The 24,180-nt window shown below is 42.5% G+C and overlaps 11 protein-coding genes across 11 annotated transcripts; all 11 read right to left on the reverse strand.

Annotated features, from left to right (window-relative positions):
* Window positions 1-293: 293 nt before the first annotated feature.
* On the reverse strand, window positions 294-852 carry LOC125490540 (histone H4). Its single transcript, XM_048630040.1, has one exon. The coding sequence runs from the start codon at window positions 770-772 to the stop codon at window positions 461-463; it is 312 nt and encodes a 103-aa protein (XP_048485997.1). The 5' UTR covers window positions 773-852; the 3' UTR covers window positions 294-460.
* A 1,596-nt stretch (window positions 853-2,448) lies between these two features.
* On the reverse strand, window positions 2,449-10,165 carry LOC105384118 (histone H3). Its single transcript, XM_048630045.1, has 3 exons — window positions 9,794-10,165; window positions 8,629-8,668; window positions 2,449-2,931 (listed from the first exon to the last, which is right to left on the reverse strand). The coding sequence occupies exons 1-3, from the start codon at window positions 10,080-10,082 to the stop codon at window positions 2,520-2,522; spliced, it is 741 nt and encodes a 246-aa protein (XP_048486002.1). The 5' UTR covers window positions 10,083-10,165; the 3' UTR covers window positions 2,449-2,519.
* Window positions 4,323-4,855, reverse strand: LOC125490531 (histone H2B). Its single transcript, XM_048630027.1, has one exon. The coding sequence runs from the start codon at window positions 4,780-4,782 to the stop codon at window positions 4,408-4,410; it is 375 nt and encodes a 124-aa protein (XP_048485984.1). The 5' UTR covers window positions 4,783-4,855; the 3' UTR covers window positions 4,323-4,407.
* LOC119692711 (histone H2A) lies at window positions 5,800-6,370 on the reverse strand. The gene has a single exon (XM_048630036.1). It carries the CDS (start codon window positions 6,267-6,269, stop codon window positions 5,895-5,897), a length of 375 nt encoding a protein of 124 aa, XP_048485993.1. The 5' UTR covers window positions 6,270-6,370; the 3' UTR covers window positions 5,800-5,894.
* Window positions 7,062-8,222, reverse strand: LOC125490529 (histone H1B-like). The gene has a single exon (XM_048630024.1). The coding sequence runs from the start codon at window positions 8,135-8,137 to the stop codon at window positions 7,445-7,447; it is 693 nt and encodes a 230-aa protein (XP_048485981.1). The 5' UTR covers window positions 8,138-8,222; the 3' UTR covers window positions 7,062-7,444.
* Window positions 10,166-11,758: 1,593 nt separating the features above from the next.
* On the reverse strand, window positions 11,759-12,311 carry LOC119694599 (histone H3). Its single transcript, XM_048630025.1, has one exon. It carries the CDS (start codon window positions 12,238-12,240, stop codon window positions 11,830-11,832), a length of 411 nt encoding a protein of 136 aa, XP_048485982.1. The 5' UTR covers window positions 12,241-12,311; the 3' UTR covers window positions 11,759-11,829.
* A 1,320-nt stretch (window positions 12,312-13,631) lies between these two features.
* On the reverse strand, window positions 13,632-14,164 carry LOC125490532 (histone H2B). Its single transcript, XM_048630028.1, has one exon. The coding sequence runs from the start codon at window positions 14,089-14,091 to the stop codon at window positions 13,717-13,719; it is 375 nt and encodes a 124-aa protein (XP_048485985.1). The 5' UTR covers window positions 14,092-14,164; the 3' UTR covers window positions 13,632-13,716.
* Window positions 14,165-15,108: 944 nt separating this feature from the next.
* Window positions 15,109-15,679, reverse strand: LOC125490535 (histone H2A). The gene has a single exon (XM_048630033.1). It carries the CDS (start codon window positions 15,576-15,578, stop codon window positions 15,204-15,206), a length of 375 nt encoding a protein of 124 aa, XP_048485990.1. The 5' UTR covers window positions 15,579-15,679; the 3' UTR covers window positions 15,109-15,203.
* Window positions 15,680-16,607: 928 nt separating this feature from the next.
* LOC125490528 (histone H1B-like) lies at window positions 16,608-17,532 on the reverse strand. Its single transcript, XM_048630023.1, is given in 2 exon segments — window positions 16,608-16,903; window positions 16,906-17,532. Coding segments are annotated over 2 exon segments (693 nt in total). The 5' UTR covers window positions 17,449-17,532; the 3' UTR covers window positions 16,608-16,753.
* Window positions 17,533-18,985: 1,453 nt separating this feature from the next.
* LOC125490539 (histone H4) lies at window positions 18,986-19,471 on the reverse strand. Its single transcript, XM_048630039.1, has one exon. It carries the CDS (start codon window positions 19,391-19,393, stop codon window positions 19,082-19,084), a length of 312 nt encoding a protein of 103 aa, XP_048485996.1. The 5' UTR covers window positions 19,394-19,471; the 3' UTR covers window positions 18,986-19,081.
* Window positions 19,472-22,934: 3,463 nt separating this feature from the next.
* On the reverse strand, window positions 22,935-23,472 carry LOC119694797 (histone H2B). Its single transcript, XM_038122004.2, has one exon. It carries the CDS (start codon window positions 23,392-23,394, stop codon window positions 23,020-23,022), a length of 375 nt encoding a protein of 124 aa, XP_037977932.2. The 5' UTR covers window positions 23,395-23,472; the 3' UTR covers window positions 22,935-23,019.
* Window positions 23,473-24,180: the final 708 nt, after the last annotated feature.

Here is a 24,180-nt window from a genome sequence, read left to right on the forward strand (position 1 = left end):
CCTACCACGTCTTTTGGGAGGTATTTAGGTAAACTAAAATATTATAAGTACTTATTAGTCGTCTCTTGAGGACTAATAGCGTAGGTACCTACTTAAGTACCTACCCATAAATCTATATACATACATATATTCTTTTATAAGCTTCGCACGCTTTTTCTGACCAATATTTTTCATAGGTACCTATATAAGTAAGAATAAGTGGGTAGGTACTTTTGCTGCCAGTGTGTAAATGTAAATACGCAAGCATAATGTACCTAGGTGTATGATGATGCATATAAATAATAATATAATTATTGTCAGTATAGGTATTATGAATCGTTGTTGCCAGTTTGAAGAAACTATACGTAAAACAAGAACAATTTGCGGCCCTGAAAAGGGCCTTTTTGTTGGTTACACGGTATCCTCGTAGCCGTATCGGCTGCGGAACACGATGTGCGCGCCGCGGTGCGGTGCGAGCGACTTAACCGCCGAAACCGTACAGGGTGCGTCCCTGACGTTTCAGCGCGTAGACGACGTCCATGGCGGTGACGGTCTTCCTCTTGGCGTGCTCGGTGTACGTGACGGCGTCACGGATCACGTTCTCTAGGAACACCTTCAGCACACCACGAGTCTCCTCGTAGATCAGACCGGAGATACGTTTGACACCGCCTCGGCGTGCCAGACGACGGATGGCCGGCTTTGTGATACCCTGGATGTTATCACGAAGAACCTTCCTGTGTCGCTTCGCTCCTCCTTTTCCCAATCCCTTTCCTCCCTTTCCACGGCCGGTCATCTTGAACTTGCTGTTGCTGCTTTCTCTTGATCAAACTGCGTGCGCACGACGGAGCCGGAGCGTTGTCTAAAAATTCAGGCCCACCGCGCGATATATATATCGTCGGCGGACGAGAAGCGGGAAAGCGAAGGGGCGCGGGGCCGCAGACAGAGACGAAGCGATGCGATGCGCGAGATAGAGCGGGTCAGAATGAGTATAGTGTCGTACACGATTTTGTACTCTTATTAATTTCAATATTAAGTTATTACCTATATTGTCTGAATATTTAAATATTTATGTTTATTATATATATAAATACATTATTACGACATCGAGACGAGACGAGATTTAGGTACTTACCTAGTTAGTTAAGTAAGTAAGTAAGTTTTATTCATGGTAAGGAGGTACCTAAGTATGTATGTAGGTACCTATTACAATTACAATTCTAGTAAGTAAATATGTACCTATGTATGTAAATGTATGTATGTACCTATGCAAAACAAATAAGTAAGTACCTACTTAAATACAATCATTCAACAAGCAGACACAAATTACAGAAATTTATACTAACCTACCTAGGTAGGTAGGTACTTAAAACTTTTGCCACCATAACGTAGAGTATAATATATAGGTACTTACCTATTTACTTACGCAACATTTTATTTTTATACATATGTACCTACTTATGTATTACCTAAGTACTTATATTTTATTTTTTACTGACTTACTTCAGGGAGGGAGCACCAATCTTAAACACACACACACTTGTTACCTAGGTTAGGTACCTATTTACCTACCACTAACTTTTTCTCATGAACAATGATTCACAATAATTTGAATTGTCAATATCAAAATTTAAAATAAGTACCTACCTACCTACTTAGTAAAAATAAAATACTTCAGTTATTACTTAATAATACGTACCTACAACATTTTTAGTGATTTTTGAGTAAATTAGATAGACCTAGTTGTATTATTAGTAGGTCTAGGTAGGTATTTACCTAGGTGCATACATTGTAATAAATACGCTTCCGCCGCCGCCATCTTGCGGCGCCATTGTCTGTTGCTAGCGAGTGTTGAAAAGAACAAAAATACGTAATTATTTAATTATCGTGAAATGTGAATTGTGTTTTGGTAGAAAGTAGTGAAAAAAACTTAGTGGTGGGTGACTGTGACAAGTGTCTGTGTTTTACATTGGAGTAATTGTACCGCTCCTACAGGATTTGCCAACAACACGTTTGTAAGTAACATTATTATAATTTAATATGTAAGTAAGTACTTAACTACCTACCTATCTATGTAGATTAGAATAGATGTGGTACCTACATAGTTTTTTGATTTTTAAATGTGAAAACAGTGCTCAGTTAATCAAAATAAGTTTGTAATCTGCTTGAATCATGCATGTGGCGCCCTCCGTTGTTCACAAAAGAAACTATGTAGTACTTACTTAGTGATTGGTTTTCTTGTTAGGCTATTATGTGTGTTATTTATTTATGTATAGGTAAACTGTACCTACTTATACGAAAGTAAGTACGTACCTACCTAGGTACTAGTACTGCATAAAAAAGGTGTAAGAAATGTATTTAGTTAATTACTTATGTAAGTACCTACTTAGATACGAAGATAAAAGTACTCAAGTAAGAGTAAGTAATCGTCTTCGTCTTAGTTTAAAGAAACAATGCGTATAATAATGAATGTTTTGTGGCCCTGAAAAGGGCCGTTTTGTTACAGCGAACGAGGTGCGCGTAATGCACGATGCAGCCACCGCTTAAGCACGTTCACCGCGGATACGGCGAGCGAGCTGGATGTCTTTCGGCATGATGGTGACACGCTTCGCGTGGATGGCGCACAGGTTAGTGTCTTCGAAAAGACCGACGAGGTACGCCTCGCTGGCCTCCTGGAGGGCCATAACGGCGGAGCTCTGGAAACGCAGGTCAGTCTTGAAGTCTTGCGCGATCTCACGCACGAGACGCTGGAACGGCAGCTTGCGGATCAGAAGCTCAGTGCTCTTCTGGTAACGACGGATCTCACGAAGAGCGACGGTACCGGGCCTGTAACGATGGGGCTTCTTCACACCTCCGGTGGCGGGCGCACTCTTACGAGCAGCCTTAGTTGCGAGCTGCTTGCGGGGCGCTTTGCCTCCGGTGGACTTGCGGGCAGTCTGCTTGGTACGGGCCATTGTTGTATCGTAGCGTAGCGACGGGCGCGCGCGTATGAACAGAAGGGGACGAATAAAAACCATCGCGTTTCGTGCAGCTATATTTATAGTAGCGGTACGGTCTCCGCGGCGGGGTAAGGCGAAGTCGAGGCGCGCGGGGCGAGGGGTACCGCTCCGCTCGGCTCATACGTACGGGCTAATAATTTATCCTTACGTTATTGAGTATGTAAGTACTTAGTAAGTATCTATTTCATCCTTCTCATGCATAAGTAGGTAAGTGTATAGGTACCTACTTAGGTATATAATTAAAAAAAAAAAAAATACCTAAGTATGTAAATAATATAAATAATAAGTACTTAATATATATAATGAACACCTTATTAAAAGCATATATCACAAGAATACTTATACTTAAATGTTATTATGTAGGTAGGTACATAGTTAAGTATTTAGGTATGTTCTAAAATTTAATGTTTTCAACATAAGTAAGTAGGTAGGTACCTACCTAGTCACTCCCAACGACAAGACGTGAGTAAGTACTTACTTATGTTTAAATGGACTGTAAATAACACATCTAGGTAGGTAGGTAGGTAAGTAAGCAAGCAAGCAAGCAAGTATGTATGTACCTACCTAGTATAATCATAATGACTGGGAAACATACCTACTTATATAATAATTATAAGTACCTACTTATTTATAGGTACGAAAACAATAATCCTAGTAAGTAAGTAAAGTACTTAATTACCTAAATAATAAGAGATTCCAGAACGCAAACTAGACGAATTCATTGTAAGTAAGAGTACTTACTTAAGTATTTAATTTTGTATAAGTACTTAGGTAGGTAAGTACTTACTTATATGTCAAACCAAATGTAAGTTGTCACATCAATAATAATAATAATATAATGCCATGGTATTTTGCCGAAAATGTACTTATTTAAAAAGCCACAAGTATGTAGAGTAGAATAAACAACATTATCGATTATGTATGTAGGTAGGTACTTGCTTACTTAGATTAAGTAAGTATAATACAGTGCACTGAAATGAGTAGGCACGCATTCTTTCACATTTTAATTTTATTTAACTAAACGTCCGTTTTTGTTTCTTCCTTTCCAGGGTCACTCATACAAATCCATCCGTCGTCGTCGTGTGCAGTGAACACGTCGTCGCAGCTCCTCCGTCCGTGTATGTACCTAGTACCTACATAGATAAGTACTTACATTATGCCTAATATTTCACATTAATACGTTACCTAAGTGTAGCGAGTACCTACCACAGTGTGTGTAAACACAAGTAAGTAAGTGTAACCATCAATATACATATTATATATTGACATCATCTTATATTATGATATATAAGTAAGTAATCGTTTTTGTATGTAAGTATTGAAACAATCGTAAATCATCAGAAAATATTTGTGGCCCTGAAAAGGGCCGTTTGTTTCGGTGGTAGGCACAACATAGTGGCACCGTACACCGCTATGTTTGGGGGCACACACCTCACTTGGACGAGGTGTACTTGGTGACCGCCTTGGTACCTTCACTGACGGCGTGCTTGGCGAGCTCACCGGGCAGCAGGAGCCTCACGGAGGTCTGCACCTCCCTGGAGGTGATCGTCGAACGCTTGTTGTAGTGGGCGAGACGAGACGCTTCCGCGGCGATACGCTCGAAGATGTCGTTCACGAACGAGTTCATGATTGACATGGCCTTCGAGGAGATACCGGTGTCGGGGTGGACCTGCTTCAACACCTTGTAGATGTAGATGGCGTAGCTCTCCTTCCTCTTGTGCTTCTTCTTTTTCTTGTCCGACTTGGAGATGTTCTTCTGGGCTTTGCCGGACTTCTTGGCGGCCTTGCCGCTAGTCTTGGGTGGCATGGTGGCTTCAAACTGGATTCAAAACCGGAGATGCGAACGTTGCGAGTGTTTAGCTCGTAATACCTGAAACCGGGCCGACGGTCGGATTTTATTACGAGCGCGCGGCGAGGGGCGCTCGTTATGAGTCAGACGCGTCATTCGACCAATCGCGTTGCGGCATTCTGTATACAGCGAGCGACGCGGCGGCGGCGGCGGCGGCGGCGGTGACGGCAGAATCGATGCACGCGTTCATTTTCGTTATAATATTTTTACGTTTATGGTATAATTCCCCAGATGAAAATAGCAGTAATATACTTACTTATTACTTAATTATTAAGTATAACAACCGATACGATGTTAATCTATACTTATTACATATATTAGGTATGTACTTAATAGATATATTAGGTATTATTATTATGTTTAATGATGAACGCAATTACTTACCATAAAATTAAAAAAAAAAACTCTCCTACTTATTTTTAGTCTCCTGGTAGGTATATAAGTAGGTACTTAAGTATATTATTTTTACAATTATGATTTAAGTAAGTAAACTGTACCTAAGTAATATAATATATTTTTATGACTTTGAAAATCGCGCTACATAACTTAAACTACCCATCTATAACATTGAAACATGAATACTTAGTTCATAAATCATTATTTTACCAGGATACCATACATAAGTAGGTATGTAGGAGGTTAGATCTACTACTAACAGTATTAAAATAATATATGCAAGTAAGTACTTAAGTTAGTACCTAATTAGGTAGGTACTTAGTAATGAAATTATTTCTTATTACATCATATAATCGTAGTAACACGAATAAGTTACGTGTAAGCTTACTTACTCATTTTCATTTAAGTAATTATCGTAAGTTCATTAGACATTCAGGTACCTAGGTAGTAGTATATTATTGAATTGTCTGTCTAGCTAGCTAGCTAGCTAAATATAAATGCCTACATAGTCCTAATATAATGTTATGTATCGTTCGTGTAAAGTCTTGTTGAAACAGTGTTTAATAATCATGAATAATATTGTGGCCCTGAAAAGGGCCGTTTTGCCGCTGACGTGTGCATGTGAAAGCTCACGAGCAGCGGAGTGTGGCGTGTCCGATGAACGACGACTCGATTTAAGCCTTCTTCTCGGTCTTCTTGGGCAGAAGCACGGCCTGGATGTTAGGCAGCACACCACCCTGGGCGATGGTCACGCCGGAGAGCAGCTTGTTCAGCTCCTCGTCGTTGCGGATGGCCAGCTGCAAGTGTCTCGGGATGATTCTGGTCTTCTTGTTGTCACGGGCGGCGTTACCGGCCAACTCGAGAACTTCAGCGGCCAGGTACTCCATGACGGCCGCCAGGTAAACGGGCGCACCGGCACCGACACGCTCGGCGTAGTTACCCTTGCGCAGCAGCCTGTGGATACGACCGACGGGGAACTGGAGTCCAGCACGGTTTGAACGGGACTTTGCCTTTCCCTTAACCTTGCCTCCCTTGCCGCGGCCAGACATGGTTGTTGGTTTGTTTCTTGATAGAGCGAGACAGAAGATGGAGCGCGCGCCGACGTGTGCAGCGAGCGAATTCACGAGTTGAAATGTATCTTACTCAACCGGCGACCCTCTATATATATATCAACGGGTGGTGTCGTGTACGGTGATACAAGCGTCGAGTAGTCACAAATCGCTCGTGTACTAACTTTTGTTTGCTTGTGTGCTTTTTTTTTTTTAATTTTATATGTCTACTATTACTTATAATGGGTACTAACAAGGTTATTTTGATATTAAGTACGATATATACAATACTGAATATAAAATAACAATTCGACATATTCTGTATCTCAGGTGTATTGTATGGTAGGTACTTATACGGTATAGGTACTTACTTACCTTACATGTACCTAATTTGTATTTTACATACTATACATGAAACGCTCCGCTCCGCTCCGCTGCGCTCCGCTTTAGTTTTTAACGAACATGTGCACCTAACCGCTCCTCCTCGCTTTGCTCGTCGTCGCACCTACCTCTAGGTTTCGATCCCAGGGATTTTTAAGTTATTTTCATTTTCAATATACCTACGTAGGTAGGTACCTAATAGTGTTCCGTCGCTAGAGGGAATTTTAGTTACTTAGGTATGTATGTGCGTATAATATTTTTGTAAGCATGATGTATGTCACCTTACATATTATTTGTATTTAGGTACTTATATGAAACGCTCCGCTCCGATTTTTAATTCGTTTTCAATAGTATAGAGTAGTCAGGCAGGTGAGGCCTATGTACTTACAACATTAGTTTCATACAAGTAGGTAGGTACTTATCCTAATTTAATATATTTTGTACCTAGTACCTACCTGCGTCGTGGCGTAGGTAAGTACACAATCGTCGTAGTAAAGTACAATAGAGAACAATTTGGTTTTCTCGAATTGTTTGTTAGCCCTGAAAAGGGCTTTTTGTTGTGCGGTATTAGCGCACTCACCGACCGTGGCTCGTGTGTTCGTCGTCCGAGTGTAGTCAGTCGCCCATTGTGTGCGTGTGCGTGCGTATCGAGTAGATGATACAACAGCGCAACAACAACACCACCAACGGTGCCGACGACATACGGTGCGAACACGATGGCGCACGTTCGATGGCTTCGTGTAGTCACTGCGGCGGCGGCGGCGGCAAGCAACACAACAAAAACCGTCGTCGGCTTACTTCTTGCCGGCGGCGGAGGACTTCTTAGCTGCGGGCTTCGCCTTGGGAGCGGCAGCCTTCTTCGGTTTGGGCGCCTTCGGCTTCTTTGTCGGCGGCTTGGCGGTCTTCTTTGCCTTGGGTGCGGCGCTTTTAGCCTTTGAGGGTGTGGCGATTTTCGCCTTCGCGGCGGGCTTCTTTTTAGCGGCGGCGGCTTTCTTGTCCTTTGTGGCAGCCGCAGACTTGGGCTTAGACGGTGAAGCGGAGGCGGACTTCTTCTTGGCGGCGGCGGAGGACGCAGCGACGGCCTTCTTGGCGGGCTTCTTAGCGGCGGCAGCCTTCTTGGCCGGTTTGGCGGCGCCTGCTGGCTTCTTGGCTGCGGAAGTTTTCGACTCGAGCTTGAACGAACCGGACGCACCCTTGCCCTTGGTCTGGATCAGCGCGCCGGACTCGACGGCGCTCTTCAGGTACTTTCTGATGAAAGGCGCGAGCTTTTCAGCGTCGACCTTGTAAGACGCGGCGATGTACTTCTTAATCGCCTGCAGAGACGAGCCGCTGCGCTCCTTCAGGTCCTTGATGGCCTTGTTGACCATCTCGGAGGTCTTCGGGTGCGTGGGCTTCGCTTTCGGCTTCTTGGCTGCTGCGGATGCCTTCGGCTTCTTCGCGGGGGTGGTGGGCGCGGGCGCGTCGGATGCAACAGCGGTGTCAGCCATTTCGATTGAGTTGATTGAGGTTGAGGTAACACGTAAGTAACAAGTAAGGAGTGTAGTTCGTAAAACGACCGTACGATGTCGCCACTAGCAAAATTTCGAGACACGTATTTCGAGCATTGCCGCACAGACAGACCGCGTGCCTCGAGACGTTTTCCGAGTTGATGTGTTCCAAGTTTTCACTAACCATGGTCGAATGATGATGATTTTTTTAAATAAAAAACAATGTCAGTGTACTGTTTTTATACGATATATGTGTAGTGTATACGTTTGTCGGGCGGGCGGGCTAATGGTTGGACGCTTGCGTACGGCGGGTTGGCGCGTGCGGCGCGTTAAATGTGGAGACGGCGTTGAGGAGCTCGTACGTGGTCTGATTTGTGGGCGTTTATCTCGGCGTGTGTCGACGGTGGCGGTGAGGCGGACGTCCACGGTGAAGGCGAAGAGAAGGCGCTCCCGGCGGGTGGCGGCTGCGGGCGCGGCAAGCGGGTGCGGATGGACTTTTGACGTGTCGAAGATGAACGGTCGTAGGACACACCGGTGTCTCGGCGGCATCACATGAAGGCAGTCATCAGCCGGTGTTGTGAGATGGCTGGCTGGTGACTGGTGGCCGATGGTCGTGCAGTGTGCACGTGCAGATGATGGTCAAACGCATCATCGCACTCACTTGTGCGTACCTAAGTAAAGGACTTACAGACAGACAGACAGACACACACAAGTAGGTAGAGAGAACGAGAGCGAGTAGGTAGGTGTACTACTTGACTGCATAGGTCATTTGGTACCGTAAGTATGATAGATTATGACCTAGGTACATACATAATATGCGCCTAAATACTAAATACATAGGTACACAAGAGTATTCGGTAGGTAGGTACTTACTTAAGTATATAAAACTGCAAACGCAGAATACGAACACCGTGTAAGTACGACTAACAATGTTCGTGTTCATTCACGAGTCGAGGTAAGTATTTATGTATGTCGTCCCATGTCAAGAAAAACATGAATACTTTAAAAAAAAAGGAAGTACAAATACATTAATGTGTGATAAAAAGTTTCATCTGTAAGTACCTACCTGCTTACTTACTTAAAATTAATTAGGTAGTAGTAGGTTACTAAGCAGATGAACGTGGTAAAACGAACGTGTGGTTGCATTGCACCGTAAAGGTAAGTACCTATTATACCTACCTACCACGTCTTTTGGGAGGTATTTAGGTAAACTAAAATATTATAAGTACTTATTAGTCGTCTCTTGAGGACTAATAGCGTAGGTACCTACTTAAGTACCTACCCATAAATCTATATACATACATATATTCTTTTATAAGCTTCGCACGCTTTTTCTGACCAATATTTTTCATAGGTACCTATATAAGTAAGAATAAGTGGGTAGGTACTTTTGCTGCCAGTGTGTAAATGTAAATACGCAAGCATAATGTACCTAGGTGTATGATGATGCATATAAATAATAATATAATTATTGTCAGTATAGGTATTATGAATCGTTGTTGCCAGTTTGAAGAAACTATACGTAAAACAAGAACAATTTGCGGCCCTGAAAAGGGCCTTTTTGTTGGTTACACGGTATCCTCGTAGCCGTATCGGCTGCGGAACACGATGTGCGCGGTGCGGTGCGAGCGACTTAACCGCCGAAACCGTACAGGGTGCGTCCCTGACGTTTCAGCGCGTAGACGACGTCCATGGCGGTGACGGTCTTCCTCTTGGCGTGCTCGGTGTACGTGACGGCGTCACGGATCACGTTCTCTAGGAACACCTTCAGCACACCACGAGTCTCCTCGTAGATCAGACCGGAGATACGTTTGACACCGCCTCGGCGTGCCAGACGACGGATGGCCGGCTTTGTGATACCCTGGATGTTATCACGAAGAACCTTCCTGTGTCGCTTCGCTCCTCCTTTTCCCAATCCCTTTCCTCCCTTTCCACGGCCGGTCATCTTGAACTTGCTGTTGCTGCTTTCTCTTGATCAAACTGCGTGCGCACGACGGAGCCGGAGCGTTGTCTAAAAATTCAGGCCCACCGCGCGATATATATATCGTCGGCGGACGAGAAGCGGGAAAGCGAAGGGGCGCGGGGCCGCAGACAGAGACGAAGCGATGCGATGCGCGAGATAGAGCGGGTCAGAATGAGTATAGTGTCGTACACGATTTTGTACTCTTATTAATTTCAATATTAAGTTATTACCTATATTGTCTGAATATTTAAATATTTATGTTTATTATATATATAAATACATTATTACGACATCGAGACGAGACGAGATTTAGGTACTTACCTAGTTAGTTAAGTAAGTAAGTAAGTTTTATTCATGGTAAGGAGGTACCTAAGTATGTATGTAGGTACCTATTACAATTACAATTCTAGTAAGTAAATATGTACCTATGTATGTAAATGTATGTATGTACCTATGCAAAACAAATAAGTAAGTACCTACTTAAATACAATCATTCAACAAGCAGACACAAATTACAGAAATTTATACTAACCTACCTAGGTAGGTAGGTACTTAAAACTTTTGCCACCATAACGTAGAGTATAATATATAGGTACTTACCTATTTACTTACGCAACATTTTATTTTTATACATATGTACCTACTTATGTATTACCTAAGTACTTATATTTTATTTTTTACTGACTTACTTCAGGGAGGGAGCACCAATCTTAAACACACACACACTTGTTACCTAGGTTAGGTACCTATTTACCTACCACTAACTTTTTCTCATGAACAATGATTCACAATAATTTGAATTGTCAATATCAAAATTTAAAATAAGTACCTACCTACCTACTTAGTAAAAATAAAATACTTCAGTTATTACTTAATAATACGTACCTACAACATTTTTAGTGATTTTTGAGTAAATTAGATAGACCTAGTTGTATTATTAGTAGGTCTAGGTAGGTATTTACCTAGGTGCATACATTGTAATAAATACGCTTCCGCCGCCGCCATCTTGCGGCGCCATTGTCTGTTGCTAGCGAGTGTTGAAAAGAACAAAAATACGTAATTATTTAATTATCGTGAAATGTGAATTGTGTTTTGGTAGAAAGTAGTGAAAAAAACTTAGTGGTGGGTGACTGTGACAAGTGTGTGTGTTTTACATTGGAGTAATTGTACCGCTCCTACAGGATTTGCCAACAACACGTTTGTAAGTAACATTATTATAATTTAATATGTAAGTAAGTACTTAACTACCTACCTATCTATGTAGATTAGAATAGATGTGGTACCTACATAGTTTTTTGATTTTTAAATGTGAAAACAGTGCTCAGTTAATCAAAATAAGTTTGTAATCTGCTTGAATCATGCATGTGGCGCCCTCCGTTGTTCACAAAAGAAACTATGTAGTACTTACTTAGTGATTGGTTTTCTTGTTAGGCTATTATGTGTGTTATTTATTTATGTATAGGTAAACTGTACCTACTTATACGAAAGTAAGTACGTACCTACCTAGGTACTAGTACTGCATAAAAAAGGTGTAAGAAATGTATTTAGTTAATTACTTATGTAAGTACCTACTTAGATACGAAGATAAAAGTACTCAAGTAAGAGTAAGTAATCGTCTTCGTCTTAGTTTAAAGAAACAATGCGTATAATAATGAATGTTTTGTGGCCCTGAAAAGGGCCGTTTTGTTACAGCGAACGAGGTGCGCGTAATGCACGATGCAGCCACCGCTTAAGCACGTTCACCGCGGATACGGCGAGCGAGCTGGATGTCTTTCGGCATGATGGTGACACGCTTCGCGTGGATGGCGCACAGGTTAGTGTCTTCGAAAAGACCGACGAGGTACGCCTCGCTGGCCTCCTGGAGGGCCATAACGGCGGAGCTCTGGAAACGCAGGTCAGTCTTGAAGTCTTGCGCGATCTCACGCACGAGACGCTGGAACGGCAGCTTGCGGATCAGAAGCTCAGTGCTCTTCTGGTAACGACGGATCTCACGAAGAGCGACGGTACCGGGCCTGTAACGATGGGGCTTCTTCACACCTCCGGTGGCGGGCGCACTCTTACGAGCAGCCTTAGTTGCGAGCTGCTTGCGGGGCGCTTTGCCTCCGGTGGACTTGCGGGCAGTCTGCTTGGTACGGGCCATTGTTGTATCGTAGCGTAGCGACGGGCGCGCGCGATGAACAGAAGGGGACGAATAAAAACCATCGCGTTTCGTGCAGCTATATTTATAGTAGCGGTACGGTCTCCGCGGCGGGGTAAGGCGAAGTCGAGGCGCGCGGGGCGAGGGGTACCGCTCCGCTCGGCTCATACGTACGGGCTAATAATTTATCCTTACGTTATTGAGTATGTAAGTACTTAGTAAGTATCTATTTCATCCTTCTCATGCATAAGTAGGTAAGTGTATAGGTACCTACTTAGGTATATAATTAAAAAAAAAAAAAATACCTAAGTATGTAAATAATATAAATAATAAGTACTTAATATATATAATGAACACCTTATTAAAAGCATATATCACAAGAATACTTATACTTAAATGTTATTATGTAGGTAGGTACATAGTTAAGTATTTAGGTATGTTCTAAAATTTAATGTTTTCAACATAAGTAAGTAGGTAGGTACCTACCTAGTCACTCCCAACGACAAGACGTGAGTAAGTACTTACTTATGTTTAAATGGACTGTAAATAACACATCTAGGTAGGTAGGTAGGTAAGTAAGCAAGCAAGCAAGCAAGTATGTATGTACCTACCTAGTATAATCATAATGACTGGGAAACATACCTACTTATATAATAATTATAAGTACCTACTTATTTATAGGTACGAAAACAATAATCCTAGTAAGTAAGTAAAGTACTTAATTACCTAAATAATAAGAGATTCCAGAACGCAAACTAGACGAATTCATTGTAAGTAAGAGTACTTACTTAAGTATTTAATTTTGTATAAGTACTTAGGTAGGTAAGTACTTACTTATATGTCAAACCAAATGTAAGTTGTCACATCAATAATAATAATAATATAATGCCATGGTATTTTGCCGAAAATGTACTTATTTAAAAAGCCACAAGTATGTAGAGTAGAATAAACAACATTATCGATTATGTATGTAGGTAGGTACTTGCTTACTTAGATTAAGTAAGTATAATACAGTGCACTGAAATGAGTAGGCACGCATTCTTTCACATTTTAATTTTATTTAACTAAACGTCCGTTTTTGTTTCTTCCTTTCCAGGGTCACTCATACAAATCCATCCGTCGTCGTCGTGTGCAGTGAACACGTCGTCGCAGCTCCTCCGTCCGTGTATGTACCTAGTACCTACATAGATAAGTACTTACATTATGCCTAATATTTCACATTAATACGTTACCTAAGTGTAGCGAGTACCTACCACAGTGTGTGTAAACACAAGTAAGTAAGTGTAACCATCAATATACATATTATATATTGACATCATCTTATATTATGATATATAAGTAAGTAATCGTTTTTGTATGTAAGTATTGAAACAATCGTAAATCATCAGAAAATATTTGTGGCCCTGAAAAGGGCCGTTTGTTTCGGTGGTAGGCACAACATAGTGGCACCGTACACCGCTATGTTTGGGGGCACACACCTCACTTGGACGAGGTGTACTTGGTGACCGCCTTGGTACCTTCACTGACGGCGTGCTTGGCGAGCTCACCGGGCAGCAGGAGCCTCACGGAGGTCTGCACCTCCCTGGAGGTGATCGTCGAACGCTTGTTGTAGTGGGCGAGACGAGACGCTTCCGCGGCGATACGCTCGAAGATGTCGTTCACGAACGAGTTCATGATTGACATGGCCTTCGAGGAGATACCGGTGTCGGGGTGGACCTGCTTCAACACCTTGTAGATGTAGATGGCGTAGCTCTCCTTCCTCTTGTGCTTCTTCTTTTTCTTGTCCGACTTGGAGATGTTCTTCTGGGCTTTGCCGGACTTCTTGGCGGCCTTGCCGCTAGTCTTGGGTGGCATGGTGGCTTCAAACTGGATTCAAAACCGGAGATGCGAACGTTGCGAGTGTTTAGCTCGTAATACCTGAAACCGGGCCGACGGTCGGATTTTATTACGAGCGCGCGGCGAGGGGCGCTCGTTATGAGTCAGACGCGTCATTCGACCAATCGCGTTGCGGCATTCTGTATACAGCGAGCGACGCGGCGGCGGCGGCGGCGGCGGCGGTGACGGCAGAATCGATGCACGCGTTCATTTTCGTTATAATATTTTTACGTTTATGGTATAATTCCCCAGATGAAAATAGCAGTAATATACTTACTTATTACTTAATTATTAAGTATAACAACCGATACGATGTTAATCTATACTTATTACATATATTAGGTATGTACTTAATAGATATATTAGGTATTATTATTATGTTTAATGATGAACGCAATTACTTACCATAAAATTAAAAAAAAAAACTCTCCTACTTATTTTTAGTCTCCTGGTAGGTATATAAGTAGGTACTTAAGTATATTATTTTTACAATTATGATTTAAGTAAGTAAACTGTACCTAAGTAATATAATATATTTTTATGACTTTGAAAATCGCGCTACATAACTTAAACTACCCATCTATAACATTGAAACATGAATACTTAGTTCATAAATCATTATTTTACCAGGATACCATACATAAGTAGGTATGTAGGAGGTTAGATCTACTACTAACAGTATTAAAATAATATATGCAAGTAAGTACTTAAGTTAGTACCTAATTAGGTAGGTACTTAGTAATGAAATTATTTCTTATTACATCATATAATCGTAGTAACACGAATAAGTTACGTGTAAGCTTACTTACTCATTTTCATTTAAGTAATTATCGTAAGTTCATTAGACATTCAGGTACCTAGGTAGTAGTATATTATTGAATTGTCTGTCTAGCTAGCTAGCTAGCTAAATATAAATGCCTACATAGTCCTAATATAATGTTATGTATCGTTCGTGTAAAGTCTTGTTGAAACAGTGTTTAATAATCATGAATAATATTGTGGCCCTGAAAAGGGCCGTTTTGCCGCTGACGTGTGCATGTGAAAGCTCACGAGCAGCGGAGTGTGGCGTGTCCGATGAACGACGACTCGATTTAAGCCTTCTTCTCGGTCTTCTTGGGCAGAAGCACGGCCTGGATGTTAGGCAGCACACCACCCTGGGCGATGGTCACGCCGGAGAGCAGCTTGTTCAGCTCCTCGTCGTTGCGGATGGCCAGCTGCAAGTGTCTCGGGATGATTCTGGTCTTCTTGTTGTCACGGGCGGCGTTACCGGCCAACTCGAGAACTTCAGCGGCCAGGTACTCCATGACGGCCGCCAGGTAAACGGGCGCACCGGCACCGACACGCTCGGCGTAGTTACCCTTGCGCAGCAGCCTGTGGATACGACCGACGGGGAACTGGAGTCCAGCACGGTTTGAACGGGACTTTGCCTTTCCCTTAACCTTGCCTCCCTTGCCGCGGCCAGACATGGTTGTTGGTTTGTTTCTTGATAGAGCGAGACAGAAGATGGAGCGCGCGCCGACGTGTGCAGCGAGCGAATTCACGAGTTGAAATGTATCTTACTCAACCGGCGACCCTCTATATATATATCAACGGGTGGTGTCGTGTACGGTGATACAAGCGTCGAGTAGTCACAAATCGCTCGTGTACTAACTTTTGTTAGCTTGTGTGCTTTTTTTTTTTTAATTTTATATGTCTACTATTACTTATAATGGGTACTAACAAGGTTATTTTGATATTAAGTACGATATATACAATACTGAATATAAAATAACAATTCGACATATTCTGTATCTCAGGTGTATTGTATGGTAGGTACTTATACGGTATAGGTACTTACTTACCTTACATGTACCTAATTTGTATTTTACATACTATACATGAAACGCTCCGCTCCGCTCCGCTGCGCTCCGCTTTAGTTTTTAACGAACATGTGCACCTAACCGCTCCTCCTCGCTTTGCTCGTCGTCGCACCTACCTCTAGGTTTCGATCCCAGGGATTTTTAAGTTATTTTCATTTTCAATATACCTACGTAGGTAGGTACCTAATAGTGTTCCGTCGCTAGAGGGAATTTTAGTTACTTAGGTATGTATGTGCGTATAATATTTTTGTAAGCATGATGTATGTCACCTTACATATTATTTGTATTTAGGTACTTATATGAAACGCTCCGCTCCGATTTTTAATTCGTTTTCAATAGTATAGAGTAGTCAGGCAGGTGAGGCCTATGTACTTACAACATTAGTTTCATACAAGTAGGTAGGTACTTATCCTAATTTAATATATTTTGTACCTAGTACCTACCTGCGTCGTGGCGTAGGTAAGTACACAATCGTCGTAGTAAAGTACAATAGAGAACAATTTGGTTTTCTCGAATTGTTTGTTAGCCCTGAAAAGGGCTTTTTGTTGTGCGGTATTAGCGCACTCACCGACCGTGGCTCGTGTGTTCGTCGTCCGAGTGTAGTCAGTCGCCCATTGTGTGCGTGTGCGTGCGTATCGAGTAGATGATACAACAGCGCAACAACAACACCACCAACGGTGCCGACGACATACGGTGCGAACACGATGGCGCACGTTCGATGGCTTCGTGTAGTCACTGCGGCGGCGGCGGCGGCAAGCAACACAACAAAAACCGTCGTCGGCTTACTTCTTGCCGGCGGCGGAGGACTTCTTAGCTGCGGGCTTCGCCTTGGGAGCGGCAGCCTTCTTCGGTTTGGGCGCCTTCGGCTTCTTAGTCGGCGGCTTGGCGGTCTTCTTTGCCTTGGGTGCGGCGCTTTTAGCCTTTGAGGGTGTGTGGCGATTTTCGCCTTCGCGGCGGGCTTCTTTTTAGCGGCGGCGGCTTTCTTGTCCTTTGTGGCAGCCGCAGACTTGGGCTTAGACGGTGAAGCGGAGGCGGACTTCTTCTTGGCGGCGGCGGAGGACGCAGCGACGGCCTTCTTGGCGGGCTTCTTAGCGGCGGCAGCCTTCTTGGCCGGTTTGGCGGCGCCTGCTGGCTTCTTGGCTGCGGAAGTTTTCGATTCGAGCTTGAACGAACCGGACGCACCCTTGCCCTTGGTCTGGATCAGCGCGCCGGACTCGACGGCGCTCTTCAGGTACTTTCTGATGAAAGGCGCGAGCTTTTCAGCGTCGACCTTGTAAGACGCGGCGATGTACTTCTTAATCGCCTGCAGAGACGAGCCGCTGCGCTCCTTCAGGTCCTTGATGGCCTTGTTGACCATCTCGGAGGTCTTCGGGTGCGTGGGCTTCGCTTTCGGCTTCTTGGCTGCTGCGGATGCCTTCGGCTTCTTCGCGGGGGTGGTGGGCGCGGGCGCGTCGGATGCAACAGCGGTGTCAGCCATTTCGATTGAGTTGATTGAGGTTGAGGTAACACGTAAGTAACAAGTAAGGAGTGTAGTTCGTAAAACGACCGTACGATGTCGCCACTAGCAAAATTTCGAGACACGTATTTCGAGCATTGCCGCACAGACAGACCGCGTGCCTCGAGACGTTTTCCGAGTTGATGTGTTCCAAGTTTTCACTAACCATGGTCGAATGATGATGATTTTTTTAAATAAAAAACAATGTCAGTGTACTGTTTTTATACGATATATGTGTAGTGTATACGTTTGTCGGGCGGGCGGGCTAATGGTTGGACGCTTGCGTACGGCGGGTTGGCGCGTGCGGCGCGTTAAATGTGGAGACGGCGTTGAGGAGCTCGTACGTGGTCTGATTTGTGGGCGTTTATCTCGGCGTGTGTCGACGGTGGCGGTGAGGCGGACGTCCACGGTGAAGGCGAAGAGAAGGCGCTCCCGGCGGGTGGCGGCTGCGGGCGCGGCAAGCGGGTGCGGATGGACTTTTGACGTGTCGAAGATGAACGGTCGTAGGACACACCGGTGTCTCGGCGGCATCACATGAAGGCAGTCATCAGCCGGTGTTGTGAGATGGCTGGCTGGTGACTGGTGGCCGATGGTCGTGCAGTGTGCACGTGCAGATGATGGTCAAACGCATCATCGCACTCACTTGTGCGTACCTAAGTAAAGGACTTACAGACAGACAGACAGACACACACAAGTAGGTAGAGAGAACGAGAGCGAGTAGGTAGGTGTACTACTTGACTGCATAGGTCATTTGGTACCGTAAGTATGATAGATTATGACCTAGGTACATACATAATATGCGCCTAAATACTAAATACATAGGTACACAAGAGTATTCGGTAGGTAGGTACTTACTTAAGTATATAAAACTGCAAACGCAGAATACGAACACCGTGTAAGTACGACTAACAATGTTCGTGTTCATTCACGAGTCGAGGTAAGTATTTATGTATGTCGTCCCATGTCAAGAAAAACATGAATACTTTAAAAAAAAAGGAAGTACAAATACATTAATGTGTGATAAAAAGTTTCATCTGTAAGTACCTACCTGCTTACTTACTTAAAATTAATTAGGTAGTAGTAGGTTACTAAGCAGATGAACGTGGTAAAACGAACGTGTGGTTGCATTGCACCGTAAAGGTAAGTACCTATTATACCTACCTACCACGTCTTTTGGGAGGTATTTAGGTAAACTAAAATATTATAAGTACTTATTAGTCGTCTCTTGAGGACTAATAGCGTAGGTACCTACTTAAGTACCTACCCATAAATCTATATACATACATATATTCTTTTATAAGCTTCGCACGCTTTTTCTGACCAATATTTTTCATAGGTACCTATATAAGTAAGAATAAGTGGGTAGGTACTTTTGCTGCCAGTGTGTAAATGTAAATACGCAAGCATAATGTACCTAGGTGTATGATGATGCATATAAATAATAATATAATTATTGTCAGTATAGGTATTATGAATCGTTGTTGCCAGTTTTAAGAAACTATACGTAAAACAAGAACAATTTGCGGCCCTGAAAAGGGCCTTTTTGTTGGTTACACGGTATCCTCGTAGCCGTATCGGCTGCGGAACACGATGTGCGCGGTGCGGTGCGAGCGACTTAACCGCCGAAACCGTACAGGGTGCGTCCCTGACGTTTCAGCGCGTAGACGACGTCCATGGCGGTGACGGTCTTCCTCTTGGCGTGCTCGGTGTACGTGACGGCGTCACGGATCACGTTCTCTAGGAACACCTTCAGCACACCACGAGTCTCCTCGTAGATCAGACCGGAGATACGTTTGACACCGCCTCGGCGTGCCAGACGACGGATGGCCGGCTTTGTGATACCCTGGATGTTATCACGAAGAACCTTCCTGTGTCGCTTCGCTCCTCCTTTTCCCAATCCCTTTCCTCCCTTTCCACGGCCGGTCATCTTGAACTTGCTGTTGCTGCTTTCTCTTGATCAAACTGCGTGCGCACGACGGAGCCGGAGCGTTGTCTAAAAATTCAGGCCCACCGCGCGATATATATATCGTCGGCGGACGAGAAGCGGGAAAGCGAAGGGGCGCGGGGCCGCAGACAGAGACGCAGCGATGCGATGCGCAAGATAGAGCGGGTCAGAATGAGTATAGTGTCGTACACGATTTTGTACTCTTATTAATTTCAATATTAAGTTATTACCTATATTGTCTGAATATTTAAATATTTATGTTTATTATATATATAAATACATTATTACGACATCGAGACGAGACGAGATTTAGGTACTTACCTAGTTAGTTAAGTAAGTAAGTAAGTTTTATTCATGGTAAGGAGGTACCTAAGTATGTATGTAGGTACCTATTACAATTACAATTCTAGTAAGTAAATATGTACCTATGTATGTAAATGTATGTATGTACCTATGCAAAACAAATAAGTAAGTACCTACTTAAATACAATCATTCAACAAGCAGACACAAATTACAGAAATTTATACTAACCTACCTAGGTAGGTAGGTACTTAAAACTTTTGCCACCATAACGTAGAGTATAATATATAGGTACTTACCTATTTACTTACGCAACATTTTATTTTTATACATATGTACCTACTTATGTATTACCTAAGTACTTATATTTTATTTTTTACTGACTTACTTCAGGGAGGGAGCACCAATCTTAAACACACACACACTTGTTACCTAGGTTAGGTACCTATTTACCTACCACTAACTTTTTCTCATGAACAATGATTCACAATAATTTGAATTGTCAATATCAAAATTTAAAATAAGTACCTACCTACCTACTTAGTAAAAATAAAATACTTCAGTTATTACTTAATAATACGTACCTACAACATTTTTAGTGATTTTTGAGTAAATTAGATAGACCTAGTTGTATTATTAGTAGGTCTAGGTAGGTATTTACCTAGGTGCATACATTGTAATAAATACGCTTCCGCCGCCGCCATCTTGCGGCGCCATTGTCTGTTGCTAGCGAGTGTTGAAAAGAACAAAAATACGTAATTATTTAATTATCGTGAAATGTGAATTGTGTTTTGGTAGAAAGTAGTGAAAAAAACTTAGTGGTGGGTGACTGTGACAAGTGTGTGTGTTTTACATTGGAGTAATTGTACCGCTCCTACAGGATTTGCCAACAACACGTTTGTAAGTAACATTATTATAATTTAATATGTAAGTAAGTACTTAACTACCTACCTATCTATGTAGATTAGAATAGATGTGGTACCTACATAGTTTTTTGATTTTTAAATGTGAAAACAGTGCTCAGTTAATCAAAATAAGTTTGTAATCTGCTTGAATCATGCATGTGGCGCCCTCCATTGTTCACAAAAGAAACTATGTAGTACTTACTTAGTGATTGGTTTTCTTGTTAGGCTATTATGTGTGTTATTTATTTATGTATAGGTAAACTGTACCTACTTATACGAAAGTAAGTACGTACCTACCTAGGTACTAGTACTGCATAAAAAAGGTGTAAGAAATGTATTTAGTTAATTACTTATGTAAGTACCTACTTAGATACGAAGATAAAAGTACTCAAGTAAGAGTAAGTAATCGTCTTCGTCTTAGTTTAAAGAAACAATGCGTATAATAATGAATGTTTTGTGGCCCTGAAAAGGGCCGTTTTGTTACAGCGAACGAGGTGCGCGTAATGCACGATGCAGCCACCGCTTAAGCACGTTCACCGCGGATACGGCGAGCGAGCTGGATGTCTTTCGGCATGATGGTGACACGCTTCGCGTGGATGGCGCACAGGTTAGTGTCTTCGAAAAGACCGACGAGGTACGCCTCGCTGGCCTCCTGGAGGGCCATAACGGCGGAGCTCTGGAAACGCAGGTCAGTCTTGAAGTCTTGCGCGATCTCACGCACGAGACGCTGGAACGGCAGCTTGCGGATCAGAAGCTCAGTGCTCTTCTGGTAACGACGGATCTCACGAAGAGCGACGGTACCGGGCCTGTAACGATGGGGCTTCTTCACACCTCCGGTGGCGGGCGCACTCTTACGAGCAGCCTTAGTTGCGAGCTGCTTGCGGGGCGCTTTGCCTCCGGTGGACTTGCGGGCAGTCTGCTTGGTACGGGCCATTGTTGTATCGTAGCGTAGCGACGGGCGCGCGCGATGAACAGAAGGGGACGAATAAAAACCATCGCGTTTCGTGCAGCTATATTTATAGTAGCGGTACGGTCTCCGCGGCGGGGTAAGGCGAAGTCGAGGCGCGCGGGGCGAGGGGTACCGCTCCGCTCGGCTCATACGTACGGGCTAATAATTTATCCTTACGTTATTGAGTATGTAAGTACTTAGTAAGTATCTATTTCATCCTTCTCATGCATAAGTAGGTAAGTGTATAGGTACCTACTTAGGTATATAATTAAAAAAAAAAAAAATACCTAAGTATGTAAATAATATAAATAATAAGTACTTAATATATATAATGAACACCTTATTAAAAGCATATATCACAAGAATACTTATACTTAAATGTTATTATGTAGGTACATAGTTAAGTATTTAGGTATGTTCTTAAATTTAATGTTTTCAACATAAGTAAGTAGGTACCTACCTAGTTACTCCCAACGACAAGACGTGAGTAAGTACTTACTTATGTTTAATTGGACTGTAAATAACACATCTAGGTAGGTAGGTAGGTAAGTAAGCAAGCAAGCAAGCAAGTATGTATGTACCTACCTAGTATAATCATAATGACTGGGAAACATACCTACTTATATAATAATTATAAGTACCTACTTATTTATAGGTACGAAAACAATAATCCTAGTAAGTAAGTAAAGTACTTAATTACCTAAATAATAAGAGATTCCAGAACGCAAACTAGACGAATTCATTGTAAGTAAGAGTACTTACTTAAGTATTTAATTTTGTATAAGTACTTAGGTAGGTAAGTACTTACTTATATGTCAAACCAAATGTAAGTTGTCACATCAATAATAATAATAATATAATGCCATGGTATTTTGCCGAAAATGTACTTATTTAAAAAGCCACAAGTATGTAGAGTAGAATAAACAACATTATCGATTATGTATGTAGGTAGGTACTTGCTTACTTAGATTAAGTAAGTATAATACAGTGCACTGAAATGAGTAGGCACGCATTCTTTCACATTTTAATTTTATTTAACTAAACGTCCGTTTTTGTTTCTTCCTTTCCAGGGTCACTCATACAAATCCATCCGTCGTCGTCGTGTGCAGTGAACACGTCGTCGCAGCTCCTCCGTCCGTGTATGTACCTAGTACCTACATAGATAAGTACTTACATTATGCCTAATATTTCACATTAATACGTTACCTAAGTGTAGCGAGTACCTACCACAGTGTGTGTAAACACAAGTAAGTAAGTGTAACCATCAATATACATATTATATATTGACATCATCTTATATTATGATATATAAGTAAGTAATCGTTTTTGTATGTAAGTATTGAAACAATCGTAAATCATCAGAAAATATTTGTGGCCCTGAAAAGGGCCGTTTGTTTCGGTGGTAGGCACAACATAGTGGCACCGTACACCGCTATGTTTGGGGGCACACACCTCACTTGGACGAGGTGTACTTGGTGACCGCCTTGGTACCTTCACTGACGGCGTGCTTGGCGAGCTCACCGGGCAGCAGGAGCCTCACGGAGGTCTGCACCTCCCTGGAGGTGATCGTCGAACGCTTGTTGTAGTGGGCGAGACGAGACGCTTCCGCGGCGATACGCTCGAAGATGTCGTTCACGAACGAGTTCATGATTGACATGGCCTTCGAGGAGATACCGGTGTCGGGGTGGACCTGCTTCAACACCTTGTAGATGTAGATGGCGTAGCTCTCCTTCCTCTTGTGCATCTTCTTTTTCTTGTCCGACTTGGAGATGTTCTTCTGGGCTTTGCCGGACTTCTTGGCGGCCTTGCCGCTAGTCTTGGGTGGCATGGTGGCTTCAAACTGGATTCAAAACCGGAGATGCGAACGTTGCGAGTGTTTAGCTCGTAATACCTGAAACCGGGCCGACGGTCGGATTTTATTACGAGCGCGCGGCGAGGGGCGCTCGTTATGAGTCAGACGCGTCATTCGACCAATCGCGTTGCGGCATTCTGTATACAGCGAGCGACGCGGCGGCGGCGGCGGCGGCGGCGGTGACGGCAGAATCGATGCACGCGTTCATTTTCGTTATAATATTTTTACGTTTATGGTATAATTCCCCAGATGAAAATAGCAGTAATATACTTACTTATTACTTAATTATTAAGTATAACAACCGATACGATGTTAATCTATACTTATTACATATATTAGGTATGTACTTAATAGATATATTAGGTATTATTATTATGTTTAATGATGAACGCAATTACTTACCATAAAATTAAAAAAAAAAACTCTCCTACTTATTTTTAGTCTCCTGGTAGGTATATAAGTAGGTACTTAAGTATATTATTTTTACAATTATGATTTAAGTAAGTAAACTGTACCTAAGTAATATAATATATTTTTATGACTTTGAAAATCGCGCTACATAACTTAAACTACCCATCTATAACATTGAAACATGAATACTTAGTTCATAAATCATTATTTTACCAGGATACCATACATAAGTAGGTATGTAGGAGGTTAGATCTACTACTAACAGTATTAAAATAATATATGCAAGTAAGTACTTAAGTTAGTACCTAATTAGGTAGGTACTTAGTAATGAAATTATTTCTTATTACATCA

The sequence above is a fragment of the Plutella xylostella genome, chromosome 24 (genome assembly GCF_932276165.1).
Source record: "Plutella xylostella chromosome 24, ilPluXylo3.1, whole genome shotgun sequence".
Lineage (NCBI taxonomy): Eukaryota > Metazoa > Arthropoda > Insecta > Lepidoptera > Plutellidae > Plutella > Plutella xylostella.